At 36.5% G+C, this 21358-nt stretch overlaps 1 protein-coding gene across 2 annotated transcripts in view; it reads left to right on the top strand.

The window, feature by feature from the left end:
- The window catches only part of LOC131034015 (thylakoid lumenal 29 kDa protein, chloroplastic), a 127626-nt gene that overhangs the window by 26443 nt on the left and 79825 nt on the right, over nucleotides 1-21358 (top strand). For both annotated transcript variants that reach the window (XM_057965354.2, XM_057965353.2), the window contains exons 3-7: nucleotides 6384-6468; nucleotides 6623-6657; nucleotides 6841-6906; nucleotides 7097-7137; nucleotides 7293-7423. In XM_057965354.2, coding sequence (XP_057821337.1) covers nucleotides 6384-6468; nucleotides 6623-6657; nucleotides 6841-6906; nucleotides 7097-7137; nucleotides 7293-7423 — 358 coding nt within the window. The remainder of the gene's footprint in view (nucleotides 1-6383; nucleotides 6469-6622; nucleotides 6658-6840; nucleotides 6907-7096; nucleotides 7138-7292; nucleotides 7424-21358) is intronic.

The raw sequence follows: 21358 nt of genomic DNA, 5'->3' as shown, positions 1-21358 counted from the left end.
GAGAGTGACAATCCACTTAATACATTGGTTGATGACAAATATTATCAAACATAATAATAGGCATTTTATGCTGACCATAGAGATTAAAGGCTGGGTAGTTTGTATGCTGTCTGGAGGAGTAGAATCCAAGTTGGAGGCCTCAAGTTTTCTGTTCATAGTGCAAATTCAGGCCTGTAAACTTCCAGACCATCTGGGAATACTTGTATTGTTTTTTTAATGCCATCTAGTCATTTAGGTATTGTTAATATCAGTTATATATTGCTGTCTACATTTTGTAATAAATCTTATAAGCATTTTCAGTCTTGGGTTTGTTTAATGCTGGTATTATTCTCTTTATTTATTGCTGTAAATTGTATCTCTGCAATTTCTATTTTGTACTGTGTTATATTTTAATTATACATCCAGCAAATTGGAATTTTTTTTTCAATATATATATATATATATATATACACAAGTTCACTTCATATGGGTCTTGACTCTTGTTGTGACCTTTTCACACATCGCCCCATTGCAAATGGGGACCCCACTGTTTTGCTTTCTAGGGTTTTTGCCTTGGCGTCGCAACTGCGAATCACCAGTCTTTTTGCAATGAGGAGTTAGAGTAAGTAGAGGAAATCATGGTCAAAACGGTGTCTTGACGCGATCAATGTGCCTAAGTAGCCAGAAGGACGAAAAACGCAATTACTTTGAGTCAAATAGGACAACTTTCTATTTTCAGAAAGTTTGTTTTTTCTGCTTTTTCCTATTTTTTAGGAAGTTTTGTTTTTGACACTTTGAGCATGATCCTCGGAATGGCTATTTTTAGAAAGTTTTTCCTATTCTTAGGGAATTTGGCTTTTTCTATTTTTGGAAAGGGGGTCTAGGGTTTGCTCAGTTGGCTCAAAATCTTGGTGAAAATGATTGAAAATCTTGTTCAAAATTCGAGTTTGATTCGAAAGGGCATCAACTTCCTACATTTGTGGAGATTCAAAAGGATTCAAAAGAACGATGAGAGAAATTTTCAAAATCAAAATCATGAAGGCAAAATTTAAAGAAGTTTGATAATGGTGAAGAAGGGTTCTCTTGAATTCTGATTTTGGCATGAGGAAAATCATCTTCTAAGTCCGCCTCAAATAAGGAAAAGATTTTATGAGGTCCGCCTTCAGCAAGGAAAAGTTTTGCCAAAGTCTGCCTTGGCTGGGAAATACTTTGGTTTGCAGCAAGGAAGGAATGTTTTTGTTGAACTTTGCTGAGGAAAGAAAATGTTAAACTCCGCCCAGCATAGGGAAAGGTTTCTTCAAAGTCCACTGGCAGCTAGGAACACTTTCGCTGAGGTCCGCCCAAACTAGGAAAAGTTTTCTCCAAGTGAGGAATACAATTCTCCAAGTCCGCCTAGAATGAGGAATGCTTTTTGTGAACTCCGATTTGAGTAAGGAAGCTACATTTTGCATAAGGAATGAAAACCATCAAGTCTGCCTTCAGCAAGGAAGGTTTTTGCCAAAGTCCGCTATGAGTTAGGAATGTTTTTGTCCAACTCCACCAGCAATGAGGAAAGAATTTCCTAAAGTCCGCCCAGCAGTTGAAAGAGAAACAATTCAAAATCGCTTGTAATGAGGAAAAGGTTTGCCCAAGTCTGCTTCATCAAGGAAAAGAAACTACAAACTTCACTGGCAGCTAGGAAGGAAAGCGTTGAAGTCCGCCTTAGTCATGAGGAAAGAAAATTACAAACTCCGCCTTAGAAAGGAATGGTTTTAATGAAGTTCGCTTTGATAAGGAAAAGATCTTGCAAAGTCCTATTTTGAGTTAGAATGGAAAGTTTCAAAGTTGAAATTGATTTTGGAAAGAAAGTTTTCAAATTTGGAAAAGGAAAGTTGGAGCTCAAAGTTGAAATTCGATTCAGAAGTTAACTGAGTTTGAAATTGGAAACTTTCTCAAGGAACTAAATTTAAACTAGAATTGAAATCGGAACTTTCTCAAATGACTAAACTCAACTGAAAATAAAAAATGGAAACTTTCTCAATGAACTGAAATTGACAAGGAAACAAGATCATTTACTAAATGTCTAAGTTCGACGAATGAAATGAAAATGGAAACAAGATAAAGTTCGATTTGGGAAGGATGAATTGTGTTTCTAAATGCAGAAATCGAACTCTTTATGAGTTTGTACTTATAATGAATCATTCATTCATTCCATTCATTTCAACAGTTCAAGTTTGGAGAGCAAAATATTTGAAGAAAAGATTATTTCAAAGATTTTCTAAGGCATTTCAAGAGCAGATTCAAATTTTTTTGAGACAGAGTGAAGATTTCCAGACCAAGCAGCATTCTCTCAATTCATTTCTTATCCAAATTTGCAATTTGATTTTCAAGTCTTGATGAAGTTCTTATGGAAAATGGATTTGGTTTTCACAACTTAGTTTATTTTTCAGTCATTTTCCAAATATCCAAATCTGATTTTGACATCCATTTCACGAATTTTGGGACTAAATATTCATTCTCAGACCAAATTCAGTCCCAAAATCTTCGAATCAGATTGAGTTTCTCAGGGTTTCTCTAATTTTTCCAGATTTCTAAGTGTTTGCAGCTTGTTGAAAGCTAAAAGTGTTGAGAAATTGGAAAAATCAGAGCACAATTAGTCATCAAAACTATGAAATTCACGTTCAAAATGAGGATTCTAACTTATTTTCTTTAATTTTTGCAGGTTTTGGATGACAACAGAGGCTGGATCGTCAAGGAAAACACAAATGAAGTTTTTGCCAGGAGGAATTTCAAGGCATCAAGAAAGAAAAGTCCTCGAACTTGGTGAAAATATAGAAAAAAATCCGGACTTCTTGGGGGATTTCATCTACAATCCCAGACCTATTGAAGCAATCAAGGTAAGTTCTTGAAGGATTTCATCTCTTGAAGAATTAAAGACAAGCTCCCAATCACAATCAAATGGTGACAAAAAAGAGTATTCCAAACAAATCTTCATACTTACACAATTTCTTGACACAAATTGGAGAATTCAGAGAGGAAATTCAAAGGAATAACATCATATCCAGTTCAAGCAAGAAGACATACAACATGTTGAGGTTAGCGCCTTGTCATCTTCCAACCAATTAGATTGTTTAAAGTCAACATGTCCAGGTTCAATGAACCTAACTTATCCACGGAAGCTTCTAGAAGGCACACTCCACAATGCAACAACCTTCTATTTTATTATTTATTTATATTTTGCAAGAAGGACAAGTGTCCCCAAATGTAATTTTCTCATTGGTTGAGAGGTAGTTAGATGTAACAAACCCTAATTATGGTTTTATTTTGTAATCTCGGCCATTGATTTGAAATCAATCCTTGCCATTGAATTGTAATTGAAGAGCCTATAAATTGAGCTCGCCCCTCATTTGTAAAACATGGGAGCATGTTGCAAAACATGTTGAGATAAGCAAATTGTTGTTTACGATTACCAAAGTAATAAGTAATGCATTGTTCGAATTGATGGTGATTACTTATCTTATTTTGGAGTTTGCATGATTCTTATCCCTCATCATAGTTTAGATTTTATTTCATGTATGTTAGATGAATTCAAGATCTGATAAGTATTGATTTATGGTGAATCTTCCGCTCATACTTTTTATGAATAGATGATTTTTGTTCATTGTGTAAAGTTAGTCCGAGCTTACTTTGTGGATGCTTAACTTCTGTCTGGATAAATATTGTTCAATTTGATGGTAGTTATTCATGATGTGAAAATCATAAGCACATCCCTTGAAGATTGCACCCACTTTGTGTAGTTGTCCTAGCGTGGCAAAGTAAAGTGTGGTTATTGGTTCCACCTAGTCAATACTGTCTCTTGAATTCTCAGGAATAGATTAAAACTTCTAAACCCTTATCTCCTTTTCAATTTTCTTGAAGTCCATGATCCAAGACCCAAACGATAGAGATTCATTGTCTAGACCTTCATTGTGAATTGAACAAGCTAAGCACAAGTCCCTCTTGTATTTCAGCATACATAACCAAGGAAGCTATCCAACACAAAGTCGCCCGTTCGCACATATAAACCTTGGAGTTGCCGTGTGGTATTTTTTTGCAATCTTGGCACACATAGTGATTTTAATCAAGAGATGGTAGAGTGTCCTCGGCATTTTATTCTAATGTTTGGTGAATGATAAAACGTACACCAACAAGTCTATAGAGAGGTAGATGGAACTCTAGGGGCAAAGGGGTATTCTTAGAAGGAATGAATGAAAACTTATTCTCTAGTTCCCAAGATACATCTTATGCATAGTGTTCTTTCTTGTTCTGCCAAATGTGTTTGGGAGGTTCATTGGATGGATGTGAAATGTGTATTTCTCAATTGTGTTGATCCATCTATAAGGGGAGATCTATATGTAACTTCCACAAATTTTTTCTTGGCATGTCTATTCCATGCTATTGTGGAAGATTTGAAATTCACGATATAGTTGAAGAAAACTCCTCGAGCATGGTATGAGAAGATAGACAAATGCTTTCTATCATGTGGTTTCAATAGACGCAAGGAGGCGGCAATGCGTATGTGAAGAATGGAGACTCTTATATTTCATTATGTTTCTCTATGTTGATGGCTTGATTATTGTTGTTGATTGCAATCGTTTGATACAAAGGCCAAATTGAATCTTTTTTTTGAAATTATAGATCTTGATATACACTGCTATTTCCTTGTTTTTGAATTTTGTAGTTGGAGGATGGGATCTTCATTTCACAACCTAAGTATGCCCTTGATTTGTTGAAGAAGTTCAATATGGATGTGCAATTCTAAGATTGAGTCTATTTAAGGGAAATAGGGTATGTAGAAATGCTCTCTACACTAATATTTTGAGGAGAGCATTGTGCAAATTTCAATCTTATAACAAATACATAGAAATATGTTTAAACATAAAATATAAAAAATATATCATAACACAGGTGTACACAGGAAAATCCTTTTGGGAGAAAAACACCACACTCTAAGGTAGTTCAATGTAGTATTCAGTAAACCCTAGTTACAATACACTTGAAAAGCAGGCCTTCATAGGAGTATAACCAACTAGAGATCTGGAAGAATTCTTACAGCTTAACAGTGTTTGCAAAATTCTACATACAACCTCTATCTCAAGCACCTAACACATAGGAGTTACTAAAACCCAAAACCATTAAATAGTGATTAGAAACCCATGAGCTAAAACCAACCAAAAGTGGTGCCTAAATTATCACCCGGACAATGATGCCTTATTTGTCTTATGATATTAAATAATAGGTGTAATTTCCCTTTATGATCTTTTATGCATCCAACAACTTTTTATATTTCCTATGCAAACTTTTGGAGGTCATAATTTTTGATTTGGTGGGCCAATTGGGCCCTTTTTTTAAAGAATTTGAAGTAGTTCAAGAGATTTATGCAGCAGGTACCCCAGTAAGTAGTTCCAAGTGACTGAATAATTATTCTGGCCAAAAAAAACTCCATAGCCTAGAAATTGAGTTTTTACGAATCAAAAACCACACTTATGTAATATCAACATGTAATATCAACATCAGGAACAAGGTTGAGACACCTTTTCCAACACCTATTACTGCCACTTTCCCTTGGCCTTTAAAGTTCTCTTTCCAGGAATGATGTTAGAGTTCAAATATTTGTCTTGTTGGGTTCATTGGCTGACCTATCTTATGGTATAGTTTTGGGCAACAAGTATAGATATGTGGGTTTTTGTGGGTTGGCCTGCTCTTGCGTATCTTTAAGATGGGTGAATAAATAAGAGGCTATGCTTACCACCTACTGCCTCAGTTGTAATTCATTCACTTATATTCTATTCTATTTAGAATCTTATTTATTATATTTCTTGGGTGTCTATTGGCATCATCACATTTATGTGCTACTTGTAAAATTTATTTTTGGTTCAATTATGGATCTGTATAATTAATCTCACACCATAGATTCTAGCACAGAGATAATTCCAACAATTTCTTTCTCATGGTTGGACGAAACTCTTCCCAAACAGATTTGGGTAATGAATTTGGTTCTCCAGCTTCTAAGGATGAAAGCCACCTGATAAAGATCTAACATATTCTGCATCTGCGTGTCATTGGAAATTCTGTTATAAACATGAGCTGCATCTTATGAGTTTTTGATATTTGAGACCAAGGCTTGGCCACTGAATTTCATTCTTGAAGGAAACTCCTTATCTATGGAAGCTTTTCAGTGCCCAATATGCATTATATAACTCACTTCTTACTATTCTTAAATAGCCAGCTAAATGATTGTTTGTGCTTTTGGCATGTATCTCTGTCAAACTTACTACAGAGATTACTTTATTACTCCATTCCTGCAGTTTCTTAAATGTTTTTTTAGACCTATCCTGGCAATTGTTTGGCAGGAAATTGAAAAAATCACTATCTTTTTGCTTCAGGCTTTGATATGGAGCCTTTCACCAGCTCTTGAAAGTGTCAATGCTGCAGATTTGATTCAACGAAGACAACGGGGTGAATTTTTGAGTATGTTGATCATGCTTTCTTGTCATCTGAATTTTCTACTCTATCGTTTTGGAATTATTCCATTAGCTACGTATTTCAGTGAAATAGGATGCTGATTGTTTGCTGGAATGTTGCATAACTGCAACGTGTTTAACTTTTGAATCTGATTGCACAGAAATTATCAAGGATTTACTCATAACTGCCATACAGGTAACTTTTTCTGGATTGATATTAGGAATTCAAGCGTATGATACTTTCCAATGCTTTTTATTCCTTACCTTCCAGACACAATGGTGTGACTTTGTGAACGATATGTTCCCTCTTCTTATATAACATTTGATAACTTTGTGATTCCAATAATTAATTATGGAATTTCATCTTTTCGTCCTGTAGGCTCATCCAGAACTTATCCCATCAATAATGCAGTTGGCATTAAATGATGCAGTGTCATATGACAAGGTTTTTCTGTGGGGATTTAATTCATTACTTTAATATAAGGATAAATATCAGCAACCCTACTTATGAAATATGAATTCGACTGCTTCTGTTGCTTTTCCTTTCTACTTTGATTAACTTTTTCCTTTGTAATAAATTGTATCCAAGAGTCATCTTGAGTTACTTAAATTGAGACTATGTAAATGTTTATCAGGTTAGTAAGACGGGTGGTGCAAATGGATCAATCAGATTTATGTAAGATAAATGTAGTAGCAGAGTAGCTCTTGGACGGGGAGATGTTATTTCATTTGGATTCTTGATTTTCATCCATGTTTCCACATTCCCGACTCATGCTTTCGATTTCAATTTGTTATATTTTCTCAAATAATATTTATGGCTTTTGATTGCAGGTCAGAGATAACGAGGCCAGAAAATGAAGGATTATTATCTGCAATGAAGTTATTGGAGGATGTAAAGAAGGAAATTGATGCGTCATCGAAAGGTGGACCAATTTCATATGCAGACCTGATTCAGTTGGCAGGTTAAATTCTGACAAATTAGCTTCTGTTTTCCTGCAAAATATAGAATTCATGGCTACATGATATTTGTTCTTTGAATTGAAGGTGTTGTAACATTTTAGCTAAACAGTTTTCTGATTACTGTTGCCTTGTGGCTTGACTCCTTGTGGTTAGATATATAAGCTTGCTTTCTCACATATGCATGGACCCAGCCACAAGAAGCTTCGTAACATCTTTGACCTATTCCAAGGGATGATTAGTCTTAATCTTTGTTACTATAGGTATTCATCAATGCATGGAATCACCTAAGGGCTAAGATTGAATCTTTGCCTATGTTTTTACTCAAAGATGAAAAACTCTTACTCGGCAATAAATCTTTGGGCCCAATTTTTTTTAAAATCGGGACATGACAAAAAATCTAGACATTGCAAAAAATCGGGATGTGACAAAAAATCCAGACACTGCAAAAAATCGGGAAAAAATCGGTAATAAATTGGCAAATTTATCGAACATTTGAAAATATATAATTTCTTAAAATATTCTTAAAAAAAAACACATATACACTAAATTTATAGAACATAATAACATATTACCGGTTTCCATCATATATAAATCATAGTTTGAGTCAAATACATATCATATACCAAAAACAAGTGCAACTTCTAAATAAGTTTGAGTCAAATACATATCGTATAGTCTAGACCACAAAGCAAATACAATCTCAGAAGTCTGAATACATATTAAGTTCAAGCTTTCGCATCAATGAAAATTAGAACTCATAGATTTCGTCTACGACTAAAGCTCAAAAAACTCTGTTGCCGCTGAGTGGGTGCTGAAGTAGATAGTGCTTCTGCTGCAATATCCTCAACAAGTGAGGAAACTGCGTCTATTGGATCAGCAAACTCATCTCCTGCCTCATGTTCTGCCACTTCTGCCGCCCATTCAAGTGCCTCCCTCTCCAACTCAGCTAAGTGATCATCAGTGAAAAATGGTTCCACATCAACATCAGTAGTAGCACCATCAGGTTCAACTATTTGATCCATTGAATATGGATCAATCTCATCTAGGTCAAGTGCTTCATGTGAATTGTGCCCTTATACCTTCATTTCAATCGAAGGTTGTACGACACATACAAGGTCATTCAAGCCATTTTGAGTCAACCTATTGCGCTATTGTGAATGGCCTCAAAGACACTCCAATTACACTCACAATGAGAAGCACTACAAGGATGAGATAATATGCGGATTGCAAGCCTGTGAAGATTAGGCGTTGTGGCACCATAATCTTCCCACCACAGATTTGCAAGGATGCAAATTGGCATTTATAACTTGGTAAAGATTTTTATAAACTTAAACATTGAAATAAATGGTAAAATAAATTTAAGATCGCATTTTTTTTTACCTGGCAGCAGGGTGTCTCTCTTACACAAATAGGTGAAGAAAACAATGGCCCTTCTTCCTTTTTATTACTTTGTAACTCTAGTATGAGGTCTTGAATTCTTTCATCAATAACTAACCTCTGAATATATGTGTTGAAGCCAACTTGAACCTCTGCATTTGCTTTGAAAGTAGGGGAGAAAAAAAACTTGGGGTTCAAATAGTAGGCAGCAACATGAATATGTTGGTGGAGTTGTCGATTCCACCTCCAATCAATTATGCACCATATGGGTTCATATTTGGTCTTGTTTGACCCATACAAGTGTTGAATTGCCTCTTTGGCCTTATCCATGGCCTCATATAGATACCCTATGGGGTTTTTAGCCCCATCCACCATCCGTAGAACCCTCACCAACGGTTCTGACAACTAGATATGAAAAATTTAACAAAAATCAGCAAAGTGTAATATTAGAAAATTAAAAAATAAATCATCAATCAAAGTTTGAAAACTTACATTGATGATTTCTTCCATGACTTTGGAAAATCTATCATCAAAAATGGTCTTCACGACCTTCTCTGCTTCAAGCTTCCTAGAATAAGGACTCTCCAACCATCTTTCACTCACAAACATTTGCTTCAGGTTGGGCAATGCACCTAATATGCCCTGTAAGTTGAGGAAATTAGTGGCAAAACGTGTGACTTCTGAACGCACAAGATCTTTACCATCTGTGTGTTGTTGTAGATGTACCCATGTGTGGTTGTATATGTATTTTGTGATTTCCCGTTCATCTTCAACCACATTCTTCACCCAACTTAGTTTCCCTATGTCCTCAAGGAGCAAGTCAAGGCAATGAGCAGCATAAGGGCTCAAAAATAATGTCAGATTCCTAGCATGTAGAAGTTTGTTGGCTACCACATATGCAACTGCATTATTGGTCACAATTTGAACAACATTTTGCTCTCCCACTTCTGTCACCACCACATCCAACATGTTGCATAAGGTTTCTGCATTTTTCACTTCATTGGAGGCATCAACCAATTTTTAAAATACCAACTATCCCCTTGAAGCAACTAGAAAGTTGATGAGTGTCCTATTCTCGCCATCCATCCACCATCAGATAAAATGGTGCAGCCATTCTTTTTCCAAATCCTCTTTTGTTGTTCCACTAGTTGTAGTGTGTTTTGGACCTCATTCTGCAATAATGGCCTAGTCAACTCATATCGACTTGGAGCTTTGAACCCCTTACTTGACACGGTCGATGCAATGACCAATTGCTCCCAATATGGACTAGAAGCAATACTAAATGAAAGACTATTGTAATACCAAAATCTAGCACATGCCAGCTTTGCCTGCTGATGCACTCCCTTATTCCATGAAGTACTGTGCAATCCACGTTGCACACCAGGAGTGTTACGGGGAATGAAAAAACTAGACATATTGTTGCCCACCCCCATACTTCCCGATCCTGTAGAACTGAGATTTGTCATTGGGGCTGCCAGTGCTTCTACTTTCCTCTTTTTTTCTGCCTTCTTTTGCTCATATTCTGAAAGCCTTTCTTTTGCTTTCCTCTCAACCTCATCAGGACAATTTTCACATGGGATAATATTCTGACCAGTGATCCATGTAAGGTGATATTTGAGTCAGTGTTTGCCACTGGTCATAGATTTCGTGCAATGGTTACAAATAACCTCTCCCGCCAATGCACTTGGTGTGCCATGTTTCCATAAAGGATCCCTCTTTCTACCACCAACTTTACTTCCACCACCTCTAGTTGCAGAAGCCATTGTCTTTTATAAAAAATTGAAAGAAACCTAGCAAAAGAGAGAGTCAACATAAAAAATTAACTATTTGACACATACCTTGTACATTTGTTTTAGACTGTGCATTATGTGTATATATCTATGTTACCCCGAGTTTCTAGGATGGATTTTTTTTTTGCCATTTTTTGGGGGACAGGGGGACGGCTATATAAAAAATAGGGAAAATTTAAAATATATAGGGAAATTTCAAATATTCATATGATCACATTGATAAATCATTCATCATATACACTATACATAGCAGTTGAGTTGAATTGAGAGTTCAAATGAGAGTTGAAATTCATAAATTCATATACATGATGTAATGTAATAGTTAATATATGAGGAGGCGTCCCCTTGTCCCCGGGACGTTTCCATTTTTGGGACGCTTGATTTTTCCTAGGAAACTCGTCCCAGGTAACATTGGTATATATTGTTGAAATTAGACTTTCAGATTTAATGGAAAACTCAGAAACTGAATCTTAATTGATTTGCTGTTTAGTTTAGTGACTTTCAGAATTAGGCATAAACATAAAGATGAACAATAATGAAACACGACACGCAAATACCCTAAGAAAACCTCCTAAGAGGAAAAAACCTAGCAATAAAGACCCACAGGTCTGATTATGCATTCAATTCCAAAAGGTAACAATGTGTACTTAGCTGCAACTCAGATCTAAGATCTGTATTCTGTACACTTGCATAAATCTGATCTGCTTCTTTATCATGAATAGGTTTGCACTAGGTTCTTACTTCCACAGGGAATAAAGTCTTCTCTTTCAAGTGAATATATTTGCTTCGGGTCTATATCAGATCTGCACCTTGAAGAACTTGCTATCAACAGCAACAAAGTATCAGATCTGCACCTTGAAGGACTTGCTATCAACAACAACAATATTCGCTATAATCTCCTTGAACAAATTCGCCAAGTTCAGTAACAACTTTCGCACCTTTAAAGCAGATATCCTTTTTTGTTGTTTTGTGTGTGTATTGAATGGCAAATGACTTTGTTATATATAAGTTCTAACGTGCAAGTTTTCCTTTGGGGTCAGCCCCATATTTTGGCGCCCATATTTTATATTTAACCTTCACACGTGTTGTCCTCATTTTTGTTTTCAAAAATGAAGGACCATTACATGAAATTTTTGTGAAAAAATGAAAAATTTACTCTATGGCATGCTTCCTGAGGCAGAATTTCGACTAATCCTTGGACTGGCTTAATCCTCAATCCATCTTCGAACTACGTTTTGAATTTCGTCAAATTCTGGGTTCGTTTGCTATGTCTTTCCTTCAATTTCGGGTTTTAAAATCCCGACTACAGGTGGAGAATTTTCTTCAAACTGCAAGTTTTAATGATATTCATTGTTTTGGTTTTTGTAGGGGAATTTTTGACTTATTACATGTGCACTTTTATTTAAAAGATGTTACTTGTAATTTGTTTTAAATTTCCCCTTTGTTGTTTTTATCTTTTTTATTGTTTTTAGTCTTGTTTAGTTAAAATAGGGATTTTTTGGCTCAATTACAAGTAAACTTGCAGTTTGGTCTAAAAACCCCTACTTTAATGGTTTTCACATGTAATAGGGATTTTAAATCCCCATTACATATGTGCAAGTATTTCTAACTTGTTGTAGGGGTTTTATTTCCCTTTTACAAGTATTTAAAACTTGCATTTCTCTCCAAAAAACCCAATTTTGCCTTGCAAGTGCATTAGTGACAATTTAAAACTTGCACTTTGGTCTAAAAACCCCGATTTTGCTTATTAAGTGCATTTTGACATTTCAAACTTGCTATTTGGCCAAAAAATGCCGATTTTGCCCAACATGTTGAAAAAGTGAAATTTTAAACTTGTTATATCTTCTAAAAAACCCGATTTTCATTGTTTCATGCATTTTAAACTTGCTATTTGTTCCAAAAAACCCGAATTGCAAAGAAAAACGTTTTTTTTTTAGGATTTTTAGCAAATTTTTGTGGAGATTTTTTGGGAGATAGAAGGCGTTTTGGATTCCTCCCTATTTTTATGCATTTTCAAACACCTTTCACGCCACATGGAGGTTAAGATTGCTGGTTTCTAGCTTTATAACAACAGCCACGTTTTTTCAAAAAACCACGTTTTTTTTGCCATTTGGAATGCCACGAATCAGCAATGTTATGAATCGTTTTGGCTTGGTATGCTAAGGCGTTGAGGTTAGAAAGAGTCTTGGCCATTTTCCATGCCATTTCTCATGCATTTGCTGCCATGTTTTTCAGTTTTGGGCATTTTTTCAAAAACGTGGCTAGGGTTTTGGAATACGGTTAATTTCTTTTTAAGAGATTTTCTTCTTTATTTCAAAGATTAATCATCTTGTTGAAGAGGCATTTTCAGTTTGAAGCAAGGTTTGATTTCTTTTCTTTCTTTGTTTCATTTTCTTGTTTTCTTGTTTCATTTTTCTTGTTTTCAAATATGTTGGTTCTTCCCCAAAAAATCGGTTTTGTGAGAGAGATTTTCCCCTTTGTAAAGCAATTTTAGAATTACATTGTTCTTCTTCGTTTTCCCTCTTTACTTGTATTCGGGATTTTAAATCCTGATTACAAGTTGGATGAAAATCATTGTTCTTCTCTTACGGATAAAAGATTTAACCATCTTTTGTTGAAATTCCAAGTTGCAAAGATGAGAAATACCCATTCTTTCAAAATTGGGTTTTTAGAACCGGATTACATGTTGAAAGTTCTTCCCATTTTCTTGAAGATGATCTTCCCAAAATCTTTTCATATTCATTTCCATCATCCGTACATACCATTTCATCCATTCATTTCACAGATTCATTCATTTTCCCCATTTAAAGTCTACCTGCGGTCAGCCATCCAGAACCCGAAATTGGTCCAAAATGCACTCAAAAAACACTTGAAAATGAGTTCTAAAGGTCCAATTACAGGTGCAAACTTGTAGTTACCCATTACACATATGAAGTTGCATGTTTGTTCCCCGCAATTGCAAGTTAATGCTCTTGTTTTCCCCACACATGTAATGCAACTTCCAAAACCCGAAATTCACTTGTGAGCCCATTTTTGCATCAATTTCTCTCTTCCCTTGTCAGTCCGGTTTGCACACACGATCTACCAAATCAATGGATTAAGGCATGGGCCTTATTTTGCAAGCAAATTTCAAGAATGAAGGATGATACAAAGAAGAAATACAACAACAATTCATGGTTGAGAGCATAAAATGCTTTCAAGACAAAGATGGTCATGACATGAAAAGAGGAAGGCAGCTCGTTCCCTCTTGAAAAGCTAGTACTACCCCAAGCAAGAAGACAAGGATGCAAGTTCCCGTTCCGGTTCAAGATGTCTTTACCAATCCAGAATACTTCAAGTTCTAGCATCCTGAAGCGACATGAAGATCATCACAGACAAAGGATGATGCAGTTAGAGTCGTGTCTTTAGACACATGGAATAGTTTTAGTTATGCATTTGTAATTTTGTTTTGACAAGTTACATGTAAAAGTATTTTTTGTAAAATGCAAGTTACACATTACTTGCACTTTTGTAATTACATGTAAGGCAACTACAAGTTGTGTTCGACTAGGACTAAAGTTGAAATAAGTCTTAGTTAGTTATTGAATAAGTCTTGGTGTTTGAGAGAATCTCTCAAGTTAGTTAGGATCCTCCTACCTTTTTCTCAAGGCTCCTCTTCTATAAATACTTGAGGGGTCTATTGTAATCGATATCTTTTGGGAAAGCAAGCAAAAACTCTGCCAAATTTACAGCAAGAAGTCTTTGAGCTTATGTAAGTGAATTGAAGGTTTTTGAAGAATAATAAAGAAGGATTACTCAAGTTTTGAGTCTTTGAGCTACATGTTTGAGTTTGAATCTTTTTATTTCTTCTATGCAAAGTGTTTCTAAAGGAGCTTAGTCCAATCTGATTTGAAGTCTTTGAGCTGTAAGTAGAGAAGATTAATTAAAATAGGAAAATCTCTTGAAGGAGCAGCAAGTCTTTGAGCTTGCGTCTATTTTTGAGGAAAAATTATTGTTTGATGAGAAATAGCAGCAAGTCTTTGAGCTTGCATTAGTTCTTGTCTTTGTGTTGAAAGAATAGATTATTCCAGTCTTTGAGCTGTTGTCTTTTATTCATTGTAAAATTTAGTATAGCAAAGGGTAGATAGGATTTCCAATAGTCAAGTCTTTGAGCTTGATATTGCTGTCCCGTCTTTGAGCTTGCATTAGTTCTTGTCTTTATGTTGAAAGAATAGATTATTCCAGTCTTTGAGCTGTTGTCTTTTATTCATTGTAAAATTTAGTATAGCAAAGGGTAGATAGGATTTCCAATAGTCAAGTCTTTGAGCTTGATATTGCTGTCCCGTCCCGAAGGAAGTGACGGAAGTCTTTGCGCTTTCAGGAAACTTCATTTCCTTTCTCTCATTTCACTTGAAAGTAGTTACTGTTGTTCGTTTTCAATCGCTATCCTTTTCTGTGAAGAGAAAAGGATATTGTCTTTCTTGAAGAAAGAAGGAAGATTGCTGTACCGTCCTGTTTTTATTTCAATTTTAGTTAGATAGGAGGAGTCTTCCCTTAATTAGGAGAGTTTTTACTCGTGTGCTGTGGTTGAAACCACAATTTTGTATATTTCCCCAAGTGTACAAAATTTTCAACCAACAACACGTTACCTTAATTGTTCTGCCCTATTTAAGGGTCACATGCTACATGGGAATATGACCCAACTGAGTCTCCACGTTACATCAAGAAGAAGGGCCCAGCCCTATAAGGATTTGAATCCTTATTTATTTTCCTCACTAAGTTACAATAAACTAACACTCCCTCTTAACTAGGGAGGAAAATAAATACATAACCAAATTCACATGGACAATCCCATGGCATAAATAATTACAATGTTTAAGATTAGGGCCCAGCCCTAATAGTACAATCAATATACAATTCGTGATTTGATCACGCAATTACATTACAATGAACCTTTACATGATCTTCTCTTGCAATGCCTGCAGAGGATGAAGCCAACGCTTCATAACTTTACACTTTCCTGGGGACTTGCATGTAACACCATGATTTTTCATCATGCACATCCGCAGAGGATGACAAAGACCTTTCCATATGCACACCTGCAATAATTAATACTCAAAGATATATATAACCATACAACATAAATCATGCACAACCGAAGAGGATACATAAGCTTCTTCACTGAGAAGAACAACTAGTCACCTTGCACACCGCAGAGGGGGAACTCACCTTGCACTCCGCAGAGGGTGGAAAGAACTGCCACCTTGCACTCCGCAGAGGGTGGACTCACCTTGCATTCCGCAGAGGGTGAGCGAGCACTGCCACCTTGCACTCCGCAGAGGGTGGATGATACACCTAGTATATCATAGAATATAATCAGAACACTTGTTAGTTTCAACATAGAATATAATAAAGGAAAACATTTGCAATAATCAAGTAACACATTTATCAATTCCATCATTAGAGCAATAGATCACAATGATTAGAAACCAGTAATAAGATTTTACTGAGATAAAGAGTATTTTTAAAGATGTCACGGGACTCCCTCTAAAACCCTATCTAGAAGATAAATCCACAACAAATTTCTGACTTAAAGCTGGAACCAAACTTAAATCTAAAACAGAATTTAACTTAAGGATGGATCAACAAACCAATAGATCAAAGGAGGAAATCTTCACGATTGTGAGGATTTGATACTTCATTTATGTTTGCATTTCTTGCTCATCTCGAATTTGACAGTCCCTTGCAAAGTGGCCACGTTTGTTGCATCGGAAGCATTGGATGTGGGATAAGTCTCTTGGTCCTTTCTTTGAAGGAGGGGTAGGAGAGCTGAAATCTCTATTTCTCTTGAAATCATTCTTCTTCCAATGGCTGCCTTCCTTCTTAGCCAAGAGGACATGTTGCTCATCATAAGGGTTCTTAATTTTTCCTTTCCAGCCAGCCGAGACTCTTCTTGAATGCAATCTCCCATTAATCGATCAAACTTAGGAAGCTCAACTCTGGCATAGATTCCTTGAACAAATGGTTCCCAAGAGGGAGGAAGACCATTTAGGGCAGTCATAGATAAGTCACTGTCTTCAATGCTCTTCCCAACGGTGGCAAGCTGATCTCTCAACTCAGAGATTCTCATGAAGTAAGCAACAACAGGTTCTTCTGTCTCTAATTTGATGTAGGAGAGTTGATTCCTTAAGGCAAGGATGTAGCTGGTATTGTTGACTGCATACATCTTTTCCAATGTAGAGAACATCTCCCTGGCGGACTTCTTCATGGAGATGGATGGCACCAAATGATTTTTGACGGAGTCTATTATTATCCTTTGAGCTTGGAAGTCCTTCTTCTTCCAATCTTCTTTCTCACTTGCACCCTGTTGTGACGTATTCACACATCGCCCCATTGCAAATGGGGACCCCTGCTTTTTGCTTTCTAGGGTTTGTTTTCTAGGTCTTTTAGGGTTGTGTCTGTTAGCCTTTGGCTTTTGAGTGTCGCCAGGGGAATCACCTGGATAGCAGGTTTTGCTTGAGTTAGGTCAAGATGGTGAGTGATGAAGTCTGGAATGTCCTGATCCTGAAATTTGGCTAAGTTTGGAATGTCCTGATCCTGAAATTTGGCTAAGTCTGGAATGTCCTGATCATGAAATTTGGCTAAGTCTGGAGTGTCCTGATCCTGAAATTTGACTAAGTCTGGAAAATTGAAAAATCCTCCAAAAACTAGATTTTGCAATATAACTCTTGGAGGTCTGAAACCACTCTCAAACACCTTGAAAGTATATATGGAATATAACTTAAAGTAACTTATACTTAAATGTTATATTCCATAAAATTATCCTGACGGAGAGTCTAAAAATGTCAAATTTCGCTCTTGACCCTTCCAGAGGGTTCAAAGCGAATTTCGCTCTTGACCCTTCCAAAGGGTCCAAAGCGAAAATCTCCATAAGACATTCTAGTTTGACCCAAACTTAGAACCAACTCGTTCCCAGGCATCTTTGAGGGCAAAACACTTGTTTGGATGGAAAAATGTGAAAATGAAGTCAGGATTTTGGCCAAGATTAGGAATTTCGCTCCTGACCCTTCCAAAGGATCCAGAGCGAAAATCCTTATACACCTCAATTTATCACTTATCAAGACCAAGTTCCTAGTTTCCAAGGCACGTGTGGAGGTGTTTTTGAATGTTCTTGCCTTGAGAGGGAGTTGGATGATTTCAAAGATCAAGATTTTGCTTAAAAAGTGATTTTCGCTCCTGACCCTTCCAGAGAGTCCAGAGCGAAAATCAACCTAGGATTCATTTCTTGCCTTATTTGACCAAATTTTGATTTGCAAGGCATTTTGAAGGGAAAAGTGGACATGTTTGGACTTTTGAATTGTTTGAAAACCTTGAAAAATGATGGATTCTAGCCTGGAAGAGGGATTTCGCTCTTGACCCTTCCAGAGGGTCCAGAGCGAAATTCATTATAAAATTCATTTGCCACCTTGTTTGAGCTTGAAAACTTGTTCATAACTTGGTAAACCATCTAATTTTGCCTTGTGAAGTGGTTTGAAACTTGAACATTGAGCAGTTTAGCCTGGGATGAAGATTTCGCTCCTGACCCTTCCAGAGAGTCCAGGGCGAAAATTTTGTTTAAGTTTATTTGTCACTAATTTTGGCTAACTTGTTTTGTGCAGGGTCTCCCGGAAGGAAGATTGGATGTCACTTGATGCAATTGAGGGTTTGAAAGTATGAAAATTGATGAATTTTGGGCAACAAAGGCAAATTCGCTCCTGACCCTTGCTGAGGGCCCAAGGCGAAATTTTGAATTTTCCTTATTTTGCAGTGAAAAAAGATCAAGTTTTGAACATGAGTGAAATAAAGGCATCTCCCTTTAGCCACCTGAGAAAGTTTCAACTTGAAAAGATAAAGGACTTTGTTGAAAACCTAAATTTCGCTCCTGACCCTTGCTGAGGGTCCAGGGCAAAATTCCTTCAATCACCTGTTTTCCTGGCAAAATCAAGTCAAGCTTGGGTATGGATGAGAGAGGAATAGTGTTTTCTTCCTTGGAGAGGAGAAATCAACTTGAAGTGATGATGGAACAAGCATGAATTGAGAAATTCGCTCCTGACCCTTGCTGAGGGTCCAGGGCGAAAATCTCTATTAGAGTCATCTCTGGCCTTGTTTGGTCAAATTGAGATGTCAAAGGCGTGATGAATGGTGAAGTGAACATAATAGAACACCCTAACTTGTTTGAAGATCAAAAGATGAAGGAATTTTGCCTAGGAAAGGCAAATTCGCTCTTGGCCCTCTCAGGAGGCCCAGAGCGAAATTCTCAAAAACACCTCTTTTTTGCAAAGACAAAATGATTTTTATGGTTGGAGTGAAGGTGAAAAGGTATGTTTTATACTGTGAAGACAATTTGGATGGCCAACAAAGGAGCAATCAAGCTAAATAAGGAAAATCGCCCCTGACCCTTGCTGAGGGCCCAGGGCGAAAAACCTGAAATTGGACTTTTCCTCCAGAATTGAGTGAAGTTAGGCCTAGGGATAAGCTTGAAACGATGTTTGAATTGATTTTAAGTGAAAACGTATTGTTAAGAATGAAGGTTTTAAGGATAAGGAAGAAAATCGCTCCTGACCCTTCCTGAGGGTCTAGGGCGAAATTCCCAAGTTCTCCCCTTTTTTTTGCAAAATTAAGACAAGATCTTGCTATTCATGATTTGGATGGGAGGGAGGCATGATGTTCTTTGCCTTAGAAGTGATGTCAAATTAAAAGCATGAAGAAATATGCCTAAAACTCAAAATTCGCTCCTGACCCTTCCAGAGGGTCCAGGGCGAAAATATCAAAAAAATCTATTATTCAACCTTGTTTGATTGTGTCTAAGGCAAATTAAAAGATTGAGAATACAAAGGCATGGAAATTTGCAAATATTGGTTGAGAAAATTTCAATTTTATCTAGTGAGCAAGTCTAGACAAGGGGTTCAAACCATCACTGTGGATATCTTGATGCTTAAGGAGTCTTGATCAAGCTTTAACATTCCTAAGCTAGCCTATAACCTTTCCTTAAATTTGCCTATTTCAAGACATTTGGAAAACTAAAGCAAGTTCGCATAAATTAAGGCATTCATAATTTGATTAATTAAATTCTAAGCCTTAAAACAAATGAAAAAAACCACATTTGAAGCCTTGAAATGAATTTTCAAATTTTAAATGAAGGTGAGCGCTCAAATACATTTATTTGCTTTTACAAGCAAGTCGGCCTCCTTTTAAGGGGGATTTTATCTTATTTTAAAGCTAATTTGCCAAGTCGGCCATCCTTCAAAAAGGGGGGTTTTATTTCATTTTTATTTCCTTTTGTCAATTCGGCCTCAACAAGAATCAAGGTGAGCGCTCTATATAATGGGAGAGGTTCTTTAGCAAATTCAAATCATTCTTGCATTATCTCTCATGTGAATTTAAAGAGCATATTTGGAGGTACGAAATTGGGCAAGCTGAAGGATAATTTCCAGATTTTGGAAAGTGTTGGAAGGCGATTTTTTGCCAAGTGTGGAGACTAAAGAAGGTGAAATTCATTTTGAAGGCTAATGGAGGCGTAATTCATCCAAGGGAGGACTATAATCTAAGCCTTGTCCATCAAAATCCGGTCTTCTTTCATCATTTTTTAAGGTTTTATAGTTAGGCTTTCAAAGGAGGAGGTATGAAGAATCATTTTGAAGTTCTTATTTAAGATTTATTTTGATTTCATTGCCATTAATTTAGAAAAATGAAGAATTCTGGATTCATCATGACATTTTCAAATTAATATCTTGAATCTTCCCTTTGGAGAGTCTTAATTTCATGCTTTAGGGTTTGATGCTCAAAGACTAACTTTAATCTTTTGTAGGCATCAAATGGAGACCCCGGAGTTGGAAGATCAACCACTTTGTGGACTCTCATCAAGGAAGATGAAGGCATCGGCAAGGGCGACCTCCTCCAATCCAGTTTCATTAACGACGACCTTCTCCATCTATCTTCCAATCTAGCATTCCAAGGTGAGGTACATCAGCATCCTACACATGAAAGACAAAAGAAGTTAGAGCAAGGGTTCGTTGAAGAAGCAAACAGTTTCAGCATCGAATTGGATATCTACCAAGTTGCAAGTATCAGACAAGGTGGCATCCTAGTCATCACTCCTCCAGTCGGGTTGGTCCACCTCAGCATGTCCAGATTCAATGTACCCGACTCATTAAAGGTGGCACAAACTTCGATGTACCTACCCCAGCTATCCATTGGTTGAATATTCCAGAGAAGACATGTGTCCAATTAATACAATTATTTCATTGGTCAGAATGGAGTTTGTTGTAACAAACCCTAATTAGGGTTTTCATTGTAGAATCTTGGCCATTGATCTCAAATTGATCTTAGCCATTGAATTGTATTAAGGGCACTATATAAGCCCTGGCTCTTCATTTGTAAAGGCTAATAGAAGAAGGAATAGAAGAGTGAGTGAATAAGGAATAGTTAGTTCATAGAGGTTAGAATAGCAAATAGAATAGCAGTTAGAGTAGAATAGGAGGACAAGGCAAGAAATTGTTGCCATTGATTGTAAATAAACTCCATTTTCATTGAAGTAATGGTGAAGTGTGTCGTTTCTTGCAATATGCATGGTTTCTTGTTGAATCTTCAATTCTAAATGATAGATGATTAGATTGAATGAAGAAAATTGTTGAATGCACCTGTGTGGAATCCGTCTAATCCAAACCACTAGCCTTTTGCTGATGGTAAGTGCGCCTTGCGTGGTCAACTGGAACAAAATGAGCTTAATCTTAAGTCGTTACACGTCTATTG

The sequence above is a fragment of the Cryptomeria japonica genome, chromosome 2 (genome assembly GCF_030272615.1).
Source record: "Cryptomeria japonica chromosome 2, Sugi_1.0, whole genome shotgun sequence".
NCBI classification, from domain to species: domain Eukaryota; kingdom Viridiplantae; phylum Streptophyta; class Pinopsida; order Cupressales; family Cupressaceae; genus Cryptomeria; species Cryptomeria japonica.
This window is presented reverse-complemented; position numbering and strand designations above follow the sequence as displayed.